The sequence below is a fragment of the Poecile atricapillus genome, chromosome 4, assembly GCF_030490865.1.
Source record: "Poecile atricapillus isolate bPoeAtr1 chromosome 4, bPoeAtr1.hap1, whole genome shotgun sequence".
In the NCBI taxonomy this organism is placed as follows: Eukaryota; Metazoa; Chordata; class Aves; order Passeriformes; family Paridae; genus Poecile; species Poecile atricapillus.
In genome coordinates this window covers 2,252,644-2,272,478 of record NC_081252.1, presented here as the reverse complement: position 1 = coordinate 2,272,478, position 19,835 = coordinate 2,252,644, and the positions used below count along the sequence as shown (strand labels likewise).

Below are 19,835 nucleotides of genomic sequence, written 5' to 3'. Positions count from 1 at the left end.
CTTATGCAATTTACTGCTGAGTAATTAAAGAGGCAATGCTTTCCTTCTCACAAATGCAACTCTTGCCCGGTAATATTCATAAGGGTATTACACAGGTCACCAAAAATAACTGTGTGGGGTTAAGGGATCAAGCTGTGCTGTCACAATTTGTCATAATGTTCTAAATCTATATGTGTACCCTGGGGCGTGACGGACTGTAGCAGTTATTCCCCCAAACACTGAAGACGGGCATGGATCTGAGGGAAAGCATACTTTATCCAGTGGATTGGGAAAGCGAGGAGGTTAAAGCTTAACAAGTGCTTTGGGCACAGGATGTATTCCGGTGTGTCACCAGACGGTTCCAGGGAACCGGCAGGTTGCCTCCCGTTGTAAAGTTAGCGATTAAAGTGTTAACCGGAGCCTCCTGGAGGTGGAACCCTAAGGGCGGGCTCCTGTCAGCGCTTGGAGAACGGAAAGTGGTAGGTAAATATTCCCGACGTGCACCGAGGTGCGGGGAGTGTCCCGGGCTTCCAGCATTCCCGGTTTGTTAAGCCAAGTAGGAATTAAGGGCTCTGTGGGTCCCATGCAGCAGCGGAGGTCGCTGTCCTCCAGGGCCAGCCTGCCATGCCTCTGTCAGAGCCCGGGGAAAGGTGCGTGAAACTCCTCCCGTGCTTCTCCTGCTCGGATCGCTCGCCCAGGTGAGTGCACGGCGAGGCTGGAGCTGTTCTGGTGTGCGGGCTGCGGCTCCGGGGGAAGCCAGGTCCTTCGCAGCCGCCCGATCTCCGGCCACACTGCTCTGGGGCTCTTGGGGTGCCGCAGGGAAGGAGAAATGCGAGCTCAGAATCGCTTGGCAGAGGTCTCGGAGCGGTTTGTGGGGGTGAGCTGAGATGGGAGCGGGCAGGCAGGGAGGGAGGGAGGGCTGCTCCTCGGCGTGCCCGTGGCCAGCAGCCCGCGGTGCCCTCCGCTCGCCACGGCTGCCGGTCACAAGTGACACCCGTGACCTTGCCCGCTCTTCTCGGCGCCTCAAAGCGGCCCGGGCCGCTCTGCTGCCAACAAAGCAACTTCTGCTCCGAAAATGGGGTAACTTAGCGTTCCGAAGGGATGAGTGCCAGCCCCGCTCTAGCGATGCCTCAGGGGAGGGAGCGTGTGCGTCTCCTGCCTTGTGCCTGGCAGAGTTAAGGGAAAAGTTAAGGGGCCGTATCCACATAAACCAATTTACTGCTGGTTTTGGCAAATCCCATTCCGAGCCTGCCAGAGCAGAGGGCTTATGCTGTGATTTGTACTCAAGGAGTACTCTTAATGCTCTGTACTGAACAGCTAATTATTAAAATAAGGTGTGAAGAAATCTGAAAGCCCAAGAAAAAAAACAAAGCCCTTTTTTTCTTAGTGGGGAAAACACAGTTGTTCAGAGTAAGTGCTTTGCTTTAATTACCACCCTTTTCTTTGGTGGTAGGGACACCTAACATAAACAAAAAGAACAAAAAAACAAAGGGACCATGAAGTTCTGTAACTAGAGTATGTGACTAGTAAAATTGTTCTGCTGCTACTGAGTTTATCTAGCTGAACAAACCTTACATTCATCTTTATAGAAACCAATCATGATTGTAGGATTTGCTAAATTCCAGCCACTTGTGATTTTAGAAGATGACTCAGTTGGATATGGTGTTGTGCCTATGGTGCAAAGCTTTATGCTGCACAAAATATTCCATGTGTGTGTGATTGCTAGCTGAGTTAACAGAGAGCTTTGTGGTTTCTATGAAAGAAATGGAAGAGGTTCACCCTATACTGTCTTCCTGCTAGTTTGGAAGAGCTTTGGGAAGCACTGGGTCAAAATACCTTGGGATCTTTGCTGAGGTTTGGGGTTTTAGTTTCTCCAGCACTGGCAGAGGCTCTGTGTAGCACACTGCGCTCTGTGGGCCCTGTCTTAATAGATGGATGCACCAGAGAGCACATCCAGGCCGTTACACAAATTGAGGTGCTGCCTTGCTGCTCCTGCTTGGCTCAGTTCTGGGTCCTGCGTGTCCCTCTCCTTCCAGTCCTCCTCTGCAGCTGCCTTTTTTTATCCCTGTCTAAAAACCTGTGTAGCCATTTGTTCTTAACTTCTGCTTTGTCATTCCTGCGCTCAACTGTCCCTGGTCTGTCCCCTTAAGTAAATGACTTAAATATCGCTGTACTGAATAGAAGGGAGAAAATCCTCTTACCTGTCTCTGCACTGACACTTGGAGTTTTTCTTTGGGAAGAAAACCCCACTTTTCAGGCAAGATATGAATCTTACAGATGAGTACAGCTCATTACATTTGTGAGATGTGTCTTGTGCCCTGATCTGTTGATGCTCTCTGAGATGTGCACTGGTCTGTTTTCCCTTTGCTTTTCCTAGACTCCTCCAATAGTTGCAGTCCTCCTCTAGAGATGCTCAGTTTGCAGCTGCTGCAATTTTCATTTCCTCCTGACTTTCCCTTTGCTTTCCTTTCTCTCCTTCACTTCATGTTTCAGGCTTCAGCCAGTCTTCCTCCAAGCATTAGGTTTCTACTTGGTTAAGTCTCAGGCCAGCAGTTTAGTCCAGCCAAAATCCCACTCTCCAGGTGTAGCCTACCAGTTTAACATAATGGTCAAGACACCTGTGTGGTACCAAGTAAGTCAGGAGATGGCTTTGAATAAATTACACAGGCAGATATGGTTGGAGTGGCTGGAAAATTAGCGTGGTTTGGTTAGTTCAAATCTAAGGGAGCAATGGAAGAGACATTTCACTTCTGCTTGCTTCCTCAAAAGGACTACAGGGAAGTGACATGGAAAGCAGCATGATAGCAGGAGGTGATGGAAAATCTAACAGCTTTGTGCATTTAGGGAGCGCCAGTGCAAATATCCTGACATCTGTTGTGTCGGGTACTGGTGTTGGGGAAGTGACTGCGTGGTGGCAACCCACAGGTTTAGGGCTTGGCTAAAAATAGGCTGTCTAAGAGATGTGCAGCTAGAATGTGCCCATGGGAGGGGTCCAGGGAGAAGAGGATCATCTCTGGAGTGAGCTGCTGGTGTGGAAGTGTTTGGTACGAGGCTGATAAGTGCAGCAGGTCACATAAGTGAGGAAAACATAGTGAGAGCTGTGTCTCTCCTCCAGCCATAGGAGAGAAGGGCTTTGGCCTGGGTGAGGGAGAGAAAGAGAAAGGCATTGGTGAAGAAGTATCCCCATCACCACCCACTCTTCCAGTCAGCTCTTTATTTTCAGCATTTTAATGGCAGCGGGCTGATTAAAATCTGTTCAAGGTGTTTAAGGCAAATAATTTACTAGGAGCCATCCACTGTGTAGGAAAACACAGCATTCATATCTTTTTTGTGTGTGTAAAGGTCACTGCTCTCCATGCTCAGAAATCAGCTTTTTCTTTCAGATGAATCATTTTCAGGCCAAATACAGTAGAAAAGAGTGCAACCACAAGCAGTGAAGCGGTGGAAATGTCTCTTCCACTGCTCTCCAGTCAATAGAGGTGACTTGGCTGTGCACTGCTCTTAATATGTTGTTTCCTGACAGGTGGGAGGAAGCTGAAGTGCACATTCAGTTATTCAGGTGCCAAAGTACAGAAACTCCTCTGCATCTTGTAAAAAAGGCCAGACATTACACTGACACAGGCAGCTGCTTCCCTTAGAGGTCTTAAGTAAATCACATAAAATCAGATTTCAGGGTGTGGCTCCTGAAGTAATTTCAGAGGGAAAAGCCAAGCAGTGTATTCCTCACACACAAACTCATGTCTGTACAGAAGTCCCTGGGCTTGTTTGGCTTTCAGGTATGTTTTGTCTTGATGGATGTCACCCAAAGGACAAAGGGAGTGCTGCTCCTTTCCATGAGCTCCTGACAGAGCACTGCTGGAATCACCAGCTGCTCAGGTAAAGCTCATTTTGGTAGTGCACTCTGGTTTTAGGGGTTATGAAATAACTTCCTGTATATTTTGTAGGGTGAAGATCATAGTTTTTATATGCAGTATTTCTCACTTGTCCACGTATGTTGTTTTTTAAAAGCTATTTGTCTATGGAAAATTGGTGACATCTAAAAGAGCAGCTCAGTAGTGCAGCACACAGAGGTGAGGTGTTTACTCTTTGGCCAGCCATGATCTCTTCAAGGCTGAATGTTCCCTAAATCAGGTTTTGGAATGCTGCTTGTCATTGGAGCTATAGACAATCAACTGCTTTGCAGATGTCTTTGACCAGGCCCTGTCCAATGCAGTCTGAAATCAGTTTCAAGTCAGTCCCCTGGCATAAGGGACAATGGACATGGAGTGCTGTGAGCCAAATTCCTTTGTCATCATGCCCAAGTAAGAGAAATGGAAGTGGAATGATCAACTTCCAGGGCAGTCTTTGGAGCTATTACTGCTTTTCATGGAGTTCTTTGAGGGCTTTTTCCCCGCCATGTGTGATGCCACTTGTTCAGTTAACTCCTCAGTCCTTTTATTCTAGTAGCTGAGGGTGAAGGAAAGAGCCTGGGCTTATTGAGGAAGGCATTTTTGAAGTCTCGTGGGTCTGGCTTGTTGCCTATGATAATATACTCGCATCCCAGTGTGGGAATCTGTAAATTGTATTGCTACCTCCCTGAATTTACCATCTTGTTCTCTCTTTGCTATTCCACTTGCTTTCCTGCTGTGCTGCAGGACCCTGCTAATCATCAGCACTCCTTGCCTTGCCTAGTTTTAGGAATCTGGATGAGGTGGTTTGCTGAGTCACGGTGTGTTTTGGTGACCCTGGGTGATGCTCCATCCATAGTGGACACATGGATCCTGACTGGTACATGGGCTGCTGTCTCACTCTGCTAACAGCTAATCCTGGAGCTGAAGTAGTCCTGAAACTGCTTGAGAAAGTCCTGGTAGATGTAGTACTTGGGATTTAAGGTGCTGTTATTTACTCGATGGGAATGGCTTATGGCTGTTTTTATTAGGAGGGGGAGATAATTTTGTATGAAGTGATCAAAGTATTGTGCAGTGAGCCCTCAGCTTGCGTGTCCCAGCCTGTTTCACTTGGCCAGCTGAAGCTTTGTCCTTACTGTTCTATCTTTTGTAGTAGCACTAGTGAATGCATTTACTTTTTTTTTACCTTTTGCTTAGATTCATCTCTTCTGAGTAAATGAAGAAAGTGACTATGAAGGCACAGCATCTGCCTTCTGTTTTCATCAATGAGGAGAAGTTCATAACCAGGTAAATTATTAAAACCCTGAATATTTAATAACTTTCATGCTTTCTTTCAAGTTATTCCACATTTATTCTTTGACAGGGGATCTTGTAGAGAGCTGAGCCTGTAGCAGCAGAAATCCCTAGCACTTAGTTAGTTTAGCCTACAGAACAGAGTTGGCCTTTACATGGAATTAAGAGAACAGAGCATTAAATATTTGGGTTTGGGTTTTTGTTCCTTAAGGGCAACAGCCCTTCTAGAGGATTCTGAAATAAAACTACAAGTTAGGAAAGAAGACCCTCCTGTCTTGGGAATCTGTTGGAATTGACCTTAAGTTCCAGAGTTGAGCTCTGCTTTTCTGCAGCTTGGGGTTTGGCAGCCCCAGATTGCAGGGTGTCTGTGCACGAAGACTTTTGGGCTGCTAGCTCTTTGCTGTGGTCAGTGTCTCTTTCACCTACTTGTAAAAAATGCTTGGAAGTGCAATCTGTCATTTGTGGGATGCTTTTCCACAGTTCAGTGTCCCGGGAGGAATTTTTCCTACTGCTGCCCCAAATTCTGAGCCACCTGGCGTTTAGCTCCATCCCCTTTCTTATGGGATTGATTTTTCCCTGTTGACAAGAGCACAGGAGCTGGAGGAAGGGCTTCCCTTCATTTCCATCGCTCTTGGTTTTCCCATGGGAAAGAAACTACCTGTAGACTCAAGCAGGGATGGGGTTTGCAATGGAATTTGTCATGCTGCAGTAGAGATTTGTTCCTGAATCCTGATGCTTTCCTATGTGGCCTGAGCAATGCTGTTTTCACCCTTTTCAAGGAAGGGTGGCAGGGCTTTTCCCAGCGCCCACAGGCAGCAGATGCATCTCTCCCTTTCTCTTCAAGAGTTGTTTCCTTTATACTGCTGCTAGTTTGGGACACAGTGCTTTCGTGTCAGAGGTAGTTAAGGTGTGCAAAAAACTGGCTTGCAAAAGCATTTGGATATGTACTAAGCAAACCATTGTCCCTGGGGCTTTACGCCCCTAGATCCTTGCCTGTTCATGTGATGAAATGTGCACCCCAGTTGAGACCTTTCTGCATAACAGCTATGGTTTAAACTTTCTTTTCGGAAATAAGTTTAAACTTTGTTAAGTGAAATAAGTGTTTCAAGAACCCCTGACATTCCATATGCACTCAGGCTTGCTTCCAATGCAATTTCCAGACTGCCATCCCTCATCTGTACCTTGAATCTGCTGTTACACTACTTCTCTTCCAATTCTATCCTGCAAATCTTGCTGATGGGGCAAGCTTGCTGTTTGGGAATTGCACAATGGCTGGATCAAAAGGCTGACCAAAGCTTGTGGGAGGATTTGGCTGGCTGAGCTGCTGCATCTCCAGCATAACTGCCATAAATATTCACAGGTTGTGTGTAGGGCTTGGGCAGGAGAGGGCACAGGTGAGCTGTCATGGGTTAGTGTTTCCAGAGAAAATCCAGCCTGGGCTCTGTTGTGGTTTACCACTGGGGCACCTGATCCTGCAGCTCCTTTGTGTCCTGCTTTTGGTACTGAAGAAAGTGGTGAATCTGCAGGGCACGTTATGTTTTTGGGGTGAGTTGTTCTGCCAGTTACTTGGCTTTGGTTTCTGTTAATGTCTGTGTTTGGCTGTTGTCACAAAGCTGCTTGCAATGCAACAGCTGCTGATTTTCCAGACACCAAACTCAGCAGAGATGGCATCTGTCTCTAGGTTGGGGCAGTGGGAAGATATGTTACAATAAGACTACTCCTGGAACTAGGCTGGTGCACGTATTCCCTTCTGGGGCAAAAAGAAGGAAAATGTGTTTTTTTCCCTTGCCTTTCTGCTGCACAAGGACAAACAAGTCAGAGTGAGCTGCTGTTAATCTCTCCCTCAGGGCTTTTCTAATTGCTTGTGTGGTTTGTCAATGTTGGTTGCACTAATGCAAGGCTGAAACCTGAAGGATTTACTTGTGCAAACTTCTGAGGAAGGTAATGGCAAGTTTTTCTAGACAAGGCAAGAAACTGTGTGAAAATCTTGGGAGCTTGCTCTGAGAAACAGAATCTGCTTCAGAGATGGCCCTTACCAGACCACTTATTGCTGTTAGTCCGTGATTTTACTTGCCTTTGCAGTCAACATGGACTAAGAGTAATAGGTGGGCCTCAGAGAATTGACCCAAGTCCTTATTTACAATCCATCTTCAGGGAGCTCACCTTCCCAACTTCCTGCTTGGGGAAAACCTTGTGAAATAACAGCTGTCAATAAAACGATTGCCAAATGCTGTGAAGTACCAAGAGACTGGAGTTTGAAGCACCTCTTGAGCAGGATCAGCAGGTCTGTCCCAACATCTGTCAGACAGAACTGCCTATCTCCTACTTTCCTGTTAATCATGAATTGCATCTGGAGCTTGCCTGCGTACGAGGCCACGGCGTGTGTAATCTTGCTTACCTGTAGCCAGCGTGATCAGAACTGGGCTGGCACCTGATTCTTATCCAAATCTATTTGCATTCCCTTCTGCTGGGGTGACCTGAATGCAGTCCCTCATGGCTCACGGGACTCAAGGAACCTGTAATGAGCTATTTCAACCCAAGGGTTTTGCCACCAGTATTCTGAGGATTTAAGACTGAAGTAAGTCAAAGTAAATATTGAAAATCCTTGTTTAGAATTCAGATGATAACGCTAGTTAAAAATATTTTTGTGTGTGGAATTGCAGTAATGTAAAGTAAATAATTTACATCCACAGAATTAGCAGGGAATGCAATGAACCTTGAGATTAGTGGTGCTGCCCTTGTCCTCGTGTTGCCTGCCCCAAGCACAGCCTGGACATGTTTCCTGCCCTCCTGATGTCCCTGGTTCCTCTCTGCTGTGTGAGCAGCCAGGTTCAGGGGAAGGCCACGCTCCTGGGGCCTGTCCCCACGTTGGGCTCTCAGTTCCTCTGGGGCACCTTTTCATGTAAAATTGGTGGAGGAGTTGTAATAGTGTTTCTGATGGCACATGAGTTCTGAAGAGCTTCAGCAGCTCCCTGAGGAATGTGTGGTGCAGAGTTTGCAGGTGCCGTGTGTTTGACCTGTGGGCTTGCTGTTCCAGCAGCTCTCACAAACGTGGAAATAACAGAGTTGGTGCCTGCACACATCACTGCGAGACAGGACACAAAACCATTGGAATCATTAGTCCATAGGGAAGAATTTGTACACTTCCATGCAGTTGTTCCCCATGGCTAACCACCTCTGCTGGTGGGAATTGCTTGCTTGAATTACAGTCTGAGTCATCTTTAAATGGTGTGGGGAGGAGTGCTTCATTCTCAATGGCCTTGAAGTATATTTCAATTAATTCTGTCATTGTTCAGCCCTCCACAGCCTGGGCTGCAGCTGGCTTGTTGTCTCCACAGCTCCTTGCTTGCTGGCAGAGATTCTCTTCATTTTCCTTCCTTTCTCCTCTCAGCAAAGATGTGGTGCAAAGCTGGCTTGTTTCAAATAGAGGGCAAGAGAAATGTGAGACATCCTGTTAGGTGTCTGGAGATAAGAAAAGACTCTGAAGCAGTGTTAAAAGTTGGAAGCCATCATGCAGGGAAAGGCAGGTGCAGCCTAGTTAAAGTAACCTGCAACATTGGTGTGTGGGGCTGTTGGTCTGTTTGCTTCCTCCTCATGACTGCTGCAGAGGTGCAAAGTACAAGCTGTTCTGGGGCAATGTTATTAGGGTCATGTGGGACTGACTAAGTAATTTCTTCTGGGTCTTTAAAGAAGCAACTTATGAGCAACCAGTACCTTGACAAAACTTTACTCTTCAGAAAATGATGTATGGATCATGAATAAACCTATTCAAGGATGCAGTGGGTAGCACAGTGATGGGGTGTTACCCTGCCACGTACCTCCTGCATTTTACAGAGGTGTTAAAAATATTTTTTCACTGTCATCTTTATTCTAGAGAGCAGCTCAGTTCTCTTCTGAAGAATTATAACTCTTACTATTCAGATCAAGAGAATCTGCAACTGACATATAATCAGGTAAGGACTTAGGGGTGAGAAACTCTGCTCACAAATGAGTGCTCTCTTCCCCTCACAGCACTGGACTCCAGAACTTGCTGTGGTGTTTTTGTTGCATGACATGTTCCATCCAATATAATAAACCAGAACTGATTTCCTCAGCTGATCAGGTCAGCTTTGGCTGTTTTGGAAATTGCTCAAAACGGAGGTTACACCTTCTCAGAGTAATCTGTTCCAGGGCTGTGGGCCTCAGTGATTTCATTGTATTTACTGTTTCTTTGAGGGGAGATAGATTGTTATTAGTGGATTATTTTTACTCTGTTATTGTGCAGCATTAACTGTTTCAGTGTTTTTCTCCAGCGGGAAGGAAGCCCACCATTCATTGAAGGAATCCTCTCAATATTCTGGGGAGTGCGACATCCTATCCGATTAAAAATTCAGGATGAGAAGCAGATTCCTGCTTTTGTGACCCTGAAGTCAACAGAGAATGTGGGGTTTTTCCCTACTAAAAGGTAACATTTGGCCCTCAGGCTGAGGAGCTGCACGAGGCTGCTCTTTTTCATGGGCACTGGCTATTCCTATACAAGGACTGGGAAATTGATGTAAATGAAAATACCAAACAAACCCCACGTGTTTCCATGTGCACCTGACAGTGACAGCCCCTGCAAGGCTTCATGCTGGGGCACACACTCGAGCATGAAGCCAAGATCTGCTGGGTAAATGCTGTGGGATTGTCTGTCCCAGCTTTACATTCCCAGCTGTGTGAGGTGTGGAACCATTGCTGCTCATGTGAAGTTCAAGTCAAGGAATGAATGTGGCTTTGTCTGTGCAGAATTCAGTGTAAAAAACCCTTCAGATGCCCACAGACCAGCTGTTCCAGCTGCTGCCAATGACATTTTATATCCCAGTGTGCTGAGCTCAGCTGATACAGGTGCTCAGTGTATTTTTGTTTAACCACTGTTCCCCCAGCCTTGGGTGGTGAATTTGATGAGCTGAATCTGAATCTTGTAATACAGAGGCAGTGTTGGCCCTGAGTGACTCCCTGATAAATTGTGTATTGCAGAGTTTATTTTTCTGATTAGTTATTGTCTCAGACTGCATGTGGGACGTGTTGGAACTGGGGATTTAATTCTGCCACCTTTGCAGCTCTGGAGTTCCAGTAAAGTCTTCCTCCCCATCTCTGGCTGTTGAAATGCAGGGATGAATTTTGACAGGAATAACAAGGAAAGAACCTGAGTTTTAGGCAAATCTGGCTCTTGGTTTACCTTGACCAGGTCTGCAGGGTGCACATGGCACTCTTAAAAAACTCCTGACTGGTGGAAATCGGTATCCTAAAGTAAACATTAACTCATGGTCCCAGAAACGTGGGGCTGCCCTGACATGCTCTAAGGTATGCAGAGCAGCTGGGCTGTCTGATCTTAAATGAACTTGGTAAATGTGTGGAATACAACCAAGATCTTGTTTGGCATGTAAATTGGGGGTAGCTGAATGTTGTTGGGAATATATATATATACATTCACATGAAATTCACTTTTAATCTTGTGCTACAAATTGGTTTATTCTCAGTCAGAGCAGTAACTGTCTGAAGACCTTATGCTGAAGAGTTTAGGCAATGGTTTATGGAAATATTAACATGAATATAGTTTTTCCAAAAGGCTGGATGGATCTTCAGTCTTCTGTTATTCTGTGTTATCTCATACACAGCTGGTTTGGGCAGCTCAAGGGGCTGTGTGTAAGTGGACCTGTGTAACAGACCTGTAACTGTTAAACAACAATGTATGTGTTTTGTGTGCCTGCCTGGTAGTGTGGGTGTGACTAATCCAGCGTGTTGTTGTAAAACAGATCAGGAATTACCGTGAGTTATGTCCTGGTTGATGTTCAACAGGTTCTAAATTGGATGTGCAACATCTGGGATCCCTGGTCATACCATATTTTAATACCTGATTTTATTATGACTTAAACTGAAGTTACCATGCTGAAGTCAGTAAGTTGAGCAGGGAGAGGAATGTATGGCAGGAACCCTGGCCACAGGATAAACTGAAATCACAGAGTTAATGAGGAGCAGTCGATGATAACTCCATGTTTGGTTTTCCAGGGGAATGACTCGCTGGGGAGAATTTGATGACCTCCATCACATTAGCGGGGATACAGTGAAGTCTACTGAGGAGCAGCCAGACCTGGAGCAAAGTTAGTGTTGGTGGTCTCATGGGATCAAAAAGCTCTGTGTTCTGTGACAGTGCAAAAGGGATCTCACACATCAGGCCTTCCCTACCGGCGAAGGGAAATCTCTTTGCTCTGTGTGACCTGTACTGCAAGCTGGGGAAACACCCACCAAGGGCTGCTCAGGGCCAACAGTGCTGTGCAGGTGACTTGCTGAACAGCCAGTGGGAATGAGCACTGCTTTGATCCAAGAAATCATTCCCAAGGGAACAAAACAGCAAAGCACAACAACTGCAATCAGTTCTATTCTTTATCCTATGCCTGTGCTTTGTTCCTAACCAGCTCCGCCCCGCTCCAAAAAATAATAAATAGTAAATAAAGCCCTTCACCGAGAGCCTCCTTCCTCTGGGGGTGCTGGCAGGGAGCGGTGAGCCGCCTCACGTGATGTGTGGTTCTATTCTGTCCAGGTTATCCATGTCACAGTCCCACGCTGAGGGAGCAGGAGCTGGACTGTGCCACCCTGCCCCGGACCAGCAGCGATGCTGCGGCTGTGCGCAGGAGGACCAAGCTCCCCACCATAACCAGGATGGAAGTAGAAACTCACAGGTTCTCAATCAATGGCCACTTCTACAACCACGAGGTGGGAAATTTTACATTTGGCTTTGTCACCTGAGGGGCAGGGAACCCTGTCCAATGAGTTTTGCTCACGCCGTGGTGCGACCGTTCTTGTTCCCAGACATCGGTTTTCACTCCGGCTTTTGGGTCAGAAACCAAGATAAGAATCAACAGCCAGATGAGAACCAGACAAGTGATAGAGCAGCTCCTTCGTAAGTTTAAGGTGAGTCTGCTGGCAGGAGGAAGCCACAGTGGTCGTGTGGCCGTATTCTGGAAATGTTCACACCGATGTGCGCTCCAGCGCTGCGGGAAAGATGGGGAATAACTGGGCGAGGATAGTGCATGGAGTGGAGTGTAGAACAAAAGCCCCACACGGACAATTTTAAATGCACGGGTTGGGTTTATTTTAGCGGTGTTCCACGGCTCTCAGAGGCCAGAGGAGTTCCCCTGGGTGCGTGGCGTGAATCGCAGGGCGGCTTCTCGCAGCTCCGCGCTCCCGGCGCTCCCGGGGCGGGCAAAGGCTGTGCTTTGTCCGTGGCGGTGCTGCCCTCCCGCGGACAGTCCCGGAACTGCGGCTGGAGTGAAACACGCGGGACAGCGCCAGGGGATGCCTCGAGCCTTCGCTCACAGCCAGGCGTGGGGGGAAATCCCGAAGGTTTGAGATAAAAGGATTTGATTTTTTTTTTTTTTTTTTTTTATAAAAGGGATTTTTTTTGGCGCTATCTCCCACCAACAACGCCGTGTGTGATCAGGAGTAGCTTTCCCCTTACTGCTGCGTGTTTCTCAAATATCTTGATTTTGCATGGCTGCTTAGTGTTTAATTTATACTTTAATGGTCTTAAACTTTCCATTTAACTTGTCTAGAGACTTCACTATTGCAGAATTACTTCACGTGGTTAGTAAGACTTGTGTCTTGGAAGGAAAACTTAAATTCTAGGAGGAATAAAGAAGGGAATTACAGAGCAGGGTGTAAAGTTGTAGGAAATAAATTGCAAAGTAAGTGTTCAGAAGCTCTGCTGGTTTCTGAATGTGGCTGTCAGGCACAGAGGGTGTTTTCCCTGATGGCAGCACATCTGCACGTGATGGGACAAGTAAGCTGTGTGAAGCACTTGAGGATGCTGCCAGGAAACCAGGCAGGAAAGATCTGGGCTTGGAGTGTGTTACTGATTTGGGCAGCATGGGAATGAGGGGTTGGGGCTGGCACAGGCACAGTGAACACGGCAGCACAGCTTTGCCTTACCCAGATCCAGTATCTTTAACTCTTCCACAGACAGGCTCCCTGACTCAGACTTTGATCCAAAGCTCTGAGCTGAGACAGGCAGGGAAAATGTGCTGAGAGGGAGGTGCTGGGAAGATCTGTGAGCCTGAATGGATTTTCTTTTGTTTCACAGATAGAAAACAGCCCCCGTGAATTTGCACTTTACGTTATCCATGCATCTGGAGGTAAGCCAGCCACTGCTGCCTGATCACTTCATGTCTAATCATTCTGTGTGTGTGTGGAATGTATCCCTTGGAGTGACAGGACTCATCCCAGGCCTCTGTCCTTGTCTGTTCACTGTGTGTGTGGAGGGGCATTCTGCCTGATCAGGGACGCTTCAGAGATGTCTCCTCTGGAGAGGAAAGGCTGAACAATTGTGTTGTGGGCCCTTTCAGCTGACAGCTTTGGATTCCATGGTTAAAAGTACTCATTGTTCAGTGGAAAAAGTTTACTTCCACAGCAGTTTACTCTTACTTTTTGAGGGAGAGGGAGATTTGATCTTTATTAATGGGAACGCCTGGGACAGTAGGAGGGAACTGGGGGAGAAGTGGCACTTTAAATGGCACAATACTGTTATGTATGTGGTAATGGCACTTGGGTCAGTATGGGATCTGTGTCAGAATAAAGGCTCATGGCTGCAGGCGGTAGATAGAGCCCCTGTGGGATGTTCCCTGTTTTATGACATTGCTTATGAATTGCAGAAAAGAAGCAGCTGAGGAGTGGAGATGTTCCCTTGCTGCACAGGCTGCTGCAGGGGCCCTCTGAGAAGATTGCCAAGTTCTTTCTCATGGATGGGGACGTGGAAGAGATCAGCAGTGATGTACGTATATCCTCACTTCTTACAGTCCATGGCATTTTTCCCCATGACCGTAGTTAGCTGTGCCTTTCTTGTCTTCTCCTTGTTAGGTTGCTCAGTACATTTCATTTCATCTTCCCTTTCTGGAATCGATTCTGCACAGAATAAATGAAGAGGAGGAGCAGGAGATCCAACAGACAGTTGCAAGGTAAACAGACACGAGTGAGGTGTCACAGAGTCCAGGGCAATCTGTGCAATTGTGGCCTGGCTCATGAGGATAAGATGTGGTTGTACCTGTGAGTCCAAGAGCACTAAGAGGCTACAGCAGCCATAGATCTCTTACTGGATGATGGGCTGATAGTCATGTTGAATCAAAATGTCCAGGAAATGTTTAGAAAATCCTAATCTTGCCTGCGTTGGGAAAGTTTTCATTGCCATTTCACCAGCTCGCTGGAATTTGGGTCCAAAGTTTGCAGAGGTTATTTAAATGCATTCTCCCTCTCAGGTACCTCAGAGAGAAGAGCCTGATACGGCAACACCTTCGAAGTCGAAGTGTTAAAAAAACAGAGACTACGGTGTGATGGGCTGGCCCCTTGGGAACACCCGGGAATGGCCCCTCGGAGAGCCTGGGCTGCTCAAGGGGGCAGAGTCTGCTGCCTGTGGGCTGGGACTGAGGCTGATTCAGCCTCCTGGAGTGCCAGGTGGGGAAAGGCTCTCCGCACCACTGAACCACTCCTGCAGCGCTGGGTGCAGGCAGGAACCACCTGAGGAGATACACTGCATCACCCAAACAGCAGATGCTGGATCTGACTTGGAACTTAGGCAAAAAATCCCCTGAAAAGCCCAAGGCTTTAAATCCTGCTGATGTGCAACCTGGTACCAAGAGGCTGGCGTAGAAAAATGTTGCAATAATCAATGTGCTGATAGAAAATATGCAAATTAAGGATGTGGTCATCCCTCTGTTTGAGAAATATTGTATTATGTTACCAGAAAGCTTTTCAGTAGAGCCAAGTGGCAGAAGGTATTTATGTATTTAAGATTGCAGGCAGAATTTTCATTTAAGTTATAAAAGATCCGTGCAAGATGCCTGAAATCCACCGGCTTCAGGCTGGTGGAGGCTGAAACTGCTTAAGCTTTGAGCTACTGTAAGAAAAACATAACTGGAAACCCTCCCACTTAGGAGCTGCCCTGCTTTAGCAATGACAGGGAATTTACCGATGAAATACCTCGTGAACTGCCAAGAAAGAACTGGCCAAACACTGTTGGGTCCTGAAAGGCATCTCAGTGGTTACTGTTGGAATAAACGATTGTGTTCCTCGATGTGTTTTGTTTGAAAGGGAATTGAGAAGTGCTCCAGTCAGGGCACAGCAGCCAAATGTCCGGTCCTGTCTGGCTGAGCCGTGTTCAATGTTAGAGCTCGAATTATAGAGATGTAAATAAAATAAATCTCTGCACACTTCATTCTCCTCCTTCACTCGTTGGCCGCGTCTCCTGAACTCCAACTCGCTGGCTGCGTTCGGCTAAACTCGGAACCGCTCGGGGGTTCGATCGGACTCGGCTCGGTTCGGCTAAACTCGGAACCGCTCGCGAGATTCGCCCGAGCTCTTCCCGGTTCGGCTGAACTCGGAACTGCTTCGGGCTTCGGCCGCATTCGGCTGAACACGCAGCCGGTATTCGGGTTCGGCCGAGCTCGGCTCGGTTCGACTGAACTCGGAGCCGCTCCTAGGTTCGGCTCAGCTTCGGACCGCGAACCGGTCTCGTGTGTGGTCTCGTGAACCGGGCCTCTGTGCCAGCGGCGGCCGCTCGGGAACGGGGAGAGCTGGGATCGCTTCTCCCCGGGAATGCTCAGGGACCGAACCCGGCCGCCGCCGCTGGGGCTGCCGCAGGTGCGGTTCTGGGAGCGGGCAGGGCCCGGCAGGGACGCGGGGCTGTCCAGGGGCGGGAGGGGCGAGCCGCGGGCACGGGAGCCGCGGGCAACGAGCGGGCAGAGGAGCCGAGCGGGCACAGGAGCCGAGCGTGCGGCACCTCAGCCGCGGCAGCGGGGTCGGGCCTGGTCGCGCCCGGCGTTCGAACCGCGCGGTGAGCGCCGGGCCGGCTTGAGCGGCGCTGGAAGGGAGGGAGCAGCGCTGAGGGGCCCGGGACAGCGGCTGCGGGGGAGCGCTTGGGCCCGGCCCGCCTCGGCCCGCCGTGCGGGCGCTCCGGGGGCGCTCCCCGCAGTACCGGGGCGGTCCCGCAGGCGGCGCTCGGGGCCGCGGCGGGGGCGGAGCGCCGGTGACGAGGCCCCGCCCGGGCCTGCGCCGTGCGCGCCCCGCGGCCTTTTCCCGGCGGGACGGGGGCTCCTCGGGAGGGGCGAGCGCGGTCCCCGCGGCGGTGCCGAGGCTGCGGCTCGGGGCGAAGGGGCCGGGGCTCCTGTGCTGTGAGCCGGTTCCCCCTCCCGTCTTCTGGCCGGGCGCGACGTAAGCTCTCAGGCAGGTATGCATCAGCTCCCCCAAGCTCTGAAAACACAGAGACCCGTGACCGAGAGCTCCCCGGCTGACACGAGCCTGGGCTTTATTTCAGTCCGCGGCAGGACCGTCCCGCTGGCCCTGCGAGCCCTGCGCACGCCGCGGCCGGGGAGTCGCTATCCCGAGCGCTCCCCGTTCCCGCCCGCTCCCGGCTCCCTGCCGGGCCCTTCCTTCACTCCCGGTTTGTGGAACAGCTGCGCCCGCTGGGGGGGCCCGGCCGGCTCCGCTGCGCCCTCCAGCCCCAAGTGCCACCGCTCCCAGACACCCCGGCACGGCGGGGTTTGTAGCTATTGAAACAAGTGCTCTTGCCGCTTCATCTCGGTGATGTTGTTGCGGTGATCTAGGTCGGACTGCCACGTTCGAGACGGCGACTTTTCCCCCTCGGGACTCTCCGCAGCGTCAGGAGTGCTGGCTTTGTTGCCCCATTCAACAGCCCGGCAAAGCCACAGTCCCCCGTTTTTGTGCTCCTCTGCAGCGTCTGCCGAGGGACATCCCGAAGGAAACAGGCCTGGAGATGAAATGTCCGTGCCTGTACACACAGAATCGGTCTCTGCACCAGGACCCCAGCACAGCCAAGGGAGGGAAAGCACTGCTGGCTGCACCTCCCCTGCGACTGAGCAGATTTGAAATAGCCGAAGCTGTCAGGCGGCAACAAAAGTCTCAGTGTGTGTGCTAGAAAGCTTTCTGTGCTAAATGCACACTGAACCAGCCTACTTGTCATGTTTCTTCTAATGAAGCATTAGCATTAGTGTCAAAGCTTGTTAATGCGATACAGAAATTATGCAGTGAATATATATTTCCCAAGCTCAGTTTGGGTGTGTTGCTGTACTGAAAACGTGGGAGGGAACCGTGGCTGTCAGTTCTCCTGCTGCTGCTGTTGAACACAATCACTGCAGGGCCTGGGCTGGCCTACCTTCCTAGGAGAACTCTGGGGAGAGAGACACAATGTTGAAAGGGATGAAATATTGGCACTCCAGTTATTATTTCTATCTATCTGTTTCCGATACATTTCTGGGGTAATTACTCTGGTTGTATTTTTTTACTTTGGGCAGTAAGGTAAGTGTATCACCTTCACCCTGAGCAGGTATCTACATTCCCAGAAGGAATGTGAACCACTGGAGAGGCCAGCAGCAGCGGTGCTGATGCATATCTGAAATGAAGCACACCTTCACCCAGACTGCTTTGTGAAATTCTTATTGATATGTTTCTGCACACCTTCTTTTGACATGTTGAATTTAGAGATGAGCTGTTAAAGGTACAAACACTATTCTGTCATCACTGAGTTTTAGAAGATTACAAAGCTCTTAGATTAAGTCCTATGATTTTTACCATTACTTACGACATGGATGACATGGCATCAATTTCTTTAAGGAAGTCCTTAATACCACTGCATTCCTGTAATCTAGATGGGAATCTTTTCAGGTTAACCTAAAATATGCCTGGACCTGCCTTCCTTAGGAAAGAAATTGCAGTTGGTATCATAATGACTTGAGAAAAAAAGCTTTATTTAAACTTAAAACATCAGCTACAATCAACTCACTGTTTCTTCTTTCTAGGATCTGTTTAAACCACTGCCAGTCAACAGAACAGAATTCAACAACAGAATGCAACAGAGTTCAACAGAATTCAGAAACTGTAACAGGGGCCACCCACCCTTTCTATCAAGCAATTAACACCAGCAAGCTTCCTAAAAATTTAGTCCTTTAGTAAATTAGGGGGGAAAAAAACAAACTAAAAAAAACCCCTCCAACAGGTGAGTCTGAGCAGGTTTATTATAGAGCACCATCTTTCATTATTATGAATTCCACTGAAATAATTAAAGTCATCTTCTACCCAACCCGCATCCCCCAAGCCCAAGAACTTTGTTGGTTTTTTTTTAAAGCAAGTATCTCTACCTCCACACATCACTTTTCAGGTCAAAAAAAAAAAAAAAAAAAAAAGATAGGTTGCAGGTTAACAATAGCAAAAACTGATGTTTAGAACAACAGCTGTTGTTCCAGTACCTGCCAGAAGTACCCCCCCAATCTTTCCTGTCGTGTGGTTTGACTTGTTCTCTCTCTCGGGCAGTCTCACACTGCTGAGCTGCACATGGCCCCTGTGCTGAGAAGCTCTGAGCAGGTACCTGAAGGTAAGCTCCAGATAAACACCAGACTTACATTACCCCAGTTTAGTGTCATTTGCCTTGAAGGGCTCTTAAATGTTTCACTAAGTGTAAAATTGCAACACTCTAACTGCTAACTCATTAAGCATCAGAATAAACAGCTGCTTATTTTAATGGCTTTCTTCAGGCAGTTGCTACAGTTATTTTGCCACATGCTGTGGTCTGTGCTTAAATATTATCAGAGGCTGGTTCTGCCAAATACAGTCTGTTGCTGCCTGCAAGATAAAAGCATCTTTGAAAGCACTACCAGCCCTACAGCAGCTGTGTGGCAATTAAAGAAATGTGACATAACTTTGGAGCCACGACCTGGTAAAGCTTCCTCCAATCCCAGTTTTCTAGCTGAGTTTTGCCAGCGAACTGCTTAGACCTCGGATTCTTCCCCAGTGAATCCACTCATATCTGAGTATGACATTTTGCTTCACTTATGTGTTTGTCTCATGCTAGGAAGTGCCAGTCAGATTTCACCAGTGCTGGAGACGCAGCTGGACATTTAAGGACAAGTTTCCAGATTGTCCTGATATCTATTATCAGAGCAAACAGAGATGGAAAACCTTACAAAGAGATTTTGAGACTGCGGGCAGAAGTCACAACAAACTGGCAAGCAAATGGCAATGCATTGCTCTATCCAACATAAATCAAAGACCATGGAGAGGAAGTAAAACTGCCCACAATTCTGTCCATGCTCACAGAGCAGCTCCCCAGGACCCAGCACATGATCAGGACAGGTTTTTGTTTCTCTCAGTGGACCAAGGTGCAAGACCTGTCCTCTCATGGCTGCAGATTCTGTATGGTCACTTCCACTTCAGCTTGGGTGTTTATGCTCACAGAAATTCTCTGGAAATGAGAACAGTTTTTCAGAGCTTCTTTGTTGCCTGTTTCTATATCAAGCTTGAGTGTCAGTTTCTGATTTTATGCCTCATTGTTATTTAGGTTGCTGCTACACTGATTGTTTCCTCTAGCAGTCAAAGATGTAGGCTGTAAAGGAGCCCTTTCCAATCATGTGTTCCAGAAAACCCCTAAATCTACCAGGCTACCACAAAAGGGAGGTACCTGTTACTGTGGTGGAAGGACATGCCAGTTGTGGGGGTTTGTTGTTGCTTTGTGCTTTTTTATTTGTTTTATTTTTGTTAGTGGGTTTTTCTGTTTGGTTTTGGTTTCATGGGATTTGTTTGGTTTTGGTTTTCTTTTTCTTCCACACCTTCCCACTTTCTCCCCCCTCCCCTTGGCATGATTTTATATCTCTGGGGTTT

The 19,835-nt window shown here is 48.1% G+C and overlaps 1 protein-coding gene and 1 long non-coding RNA gene across 4 annotated transcripts; both read left to right on the top strand.

Moving 5' to 3' along the window:
- The first annotated feature begins 292 nt into the window (after nucleotides 1–292).
- RASSF6 (Ras association domain family member 6) lies at nucleotides 293–15,382 on the top strand. Of its 3 annotated transcripts, none has more exons than XM_058837179.1 (11): nucleotides 293–458; nucleotides 5,064–5,153; nucleotides 9,034–9,112; nucleotides 9,452–9,603; nucleotides 11,187–11,278; nucleotides 11,719–11,891; nucleotides 11,988–12,089; nucleotides 13,258–13,309; nucleotides 13,826–13,944; nucleotides 14,031–14,128; nucleotides 14,426–15,382. In XM_058837179.1, the coding sequence occupies exons 2-11, from the start codon at nucleotides 5,083–5,085 to the stop codon at nucleotides 14,499–14,501; spliced, it is 1,014 nt and encodes a 337-aa protein (XP_058693162.1). In that variant the 5' UTR covers nucleotides 293–458; nucleotides 5,064–5,082; the 3' UTR covers nucleotides 14,502–15,382. The 3 variants fall into 3 exon arrangements, with proteins under 3 accessions (XP_058693162.1, XP_058693159.1, XP_058693160.1); XM_058837177.1 differs by lacking the exon at nucleotides 293–458 and adding an exon at nucleotides 537–677; XM_058837176.1 differs by lacking the exons at nucleotides 293–458; nucleotides 5,064–5,153 and adding an exon at nucleotides 466–677.
- Nucleotides 15,383–16,181: 799 nt separating this feature from the next.
- On the top strand, nucleotides 16,182–17,233 carry LOC131578779 (uncharacterized). The gene is made up of 2 exons (XR_009277564.1): nucleotides 16,182–16,392; nucleotides 16,769–17,233. It is a non-coding gene; the product is annotated as an uncharacterized LOC131578779 (long non-coding RNA).
- Nucleotides 17,234–19,835: the final 2,602 nt, after the last annotated feature.

Coding starts and splice junctions, on each gene's coding strand:
- RASSF6 (XM_058837176.1), top strand. CDS start 604: ATGCCTCTGTCAGAGCCCGGGGAAAGGTGCGTGAAACTCCTCCCGTGC. Junction 11,892..11,987: donor GCCACTTCTACAACCACGAG/GTGGGAAATTTT, acceptor TCTTGTTCCCAG/ACATCGGTTTTCACTCCGGC. Junction 13,945..14,030: donor TGGAAGAGATCAGCAGTGAT/GTACGTATATCC, acceptor TCTCCTTGTTAG/GTTGCTCAGTACATTTCATT.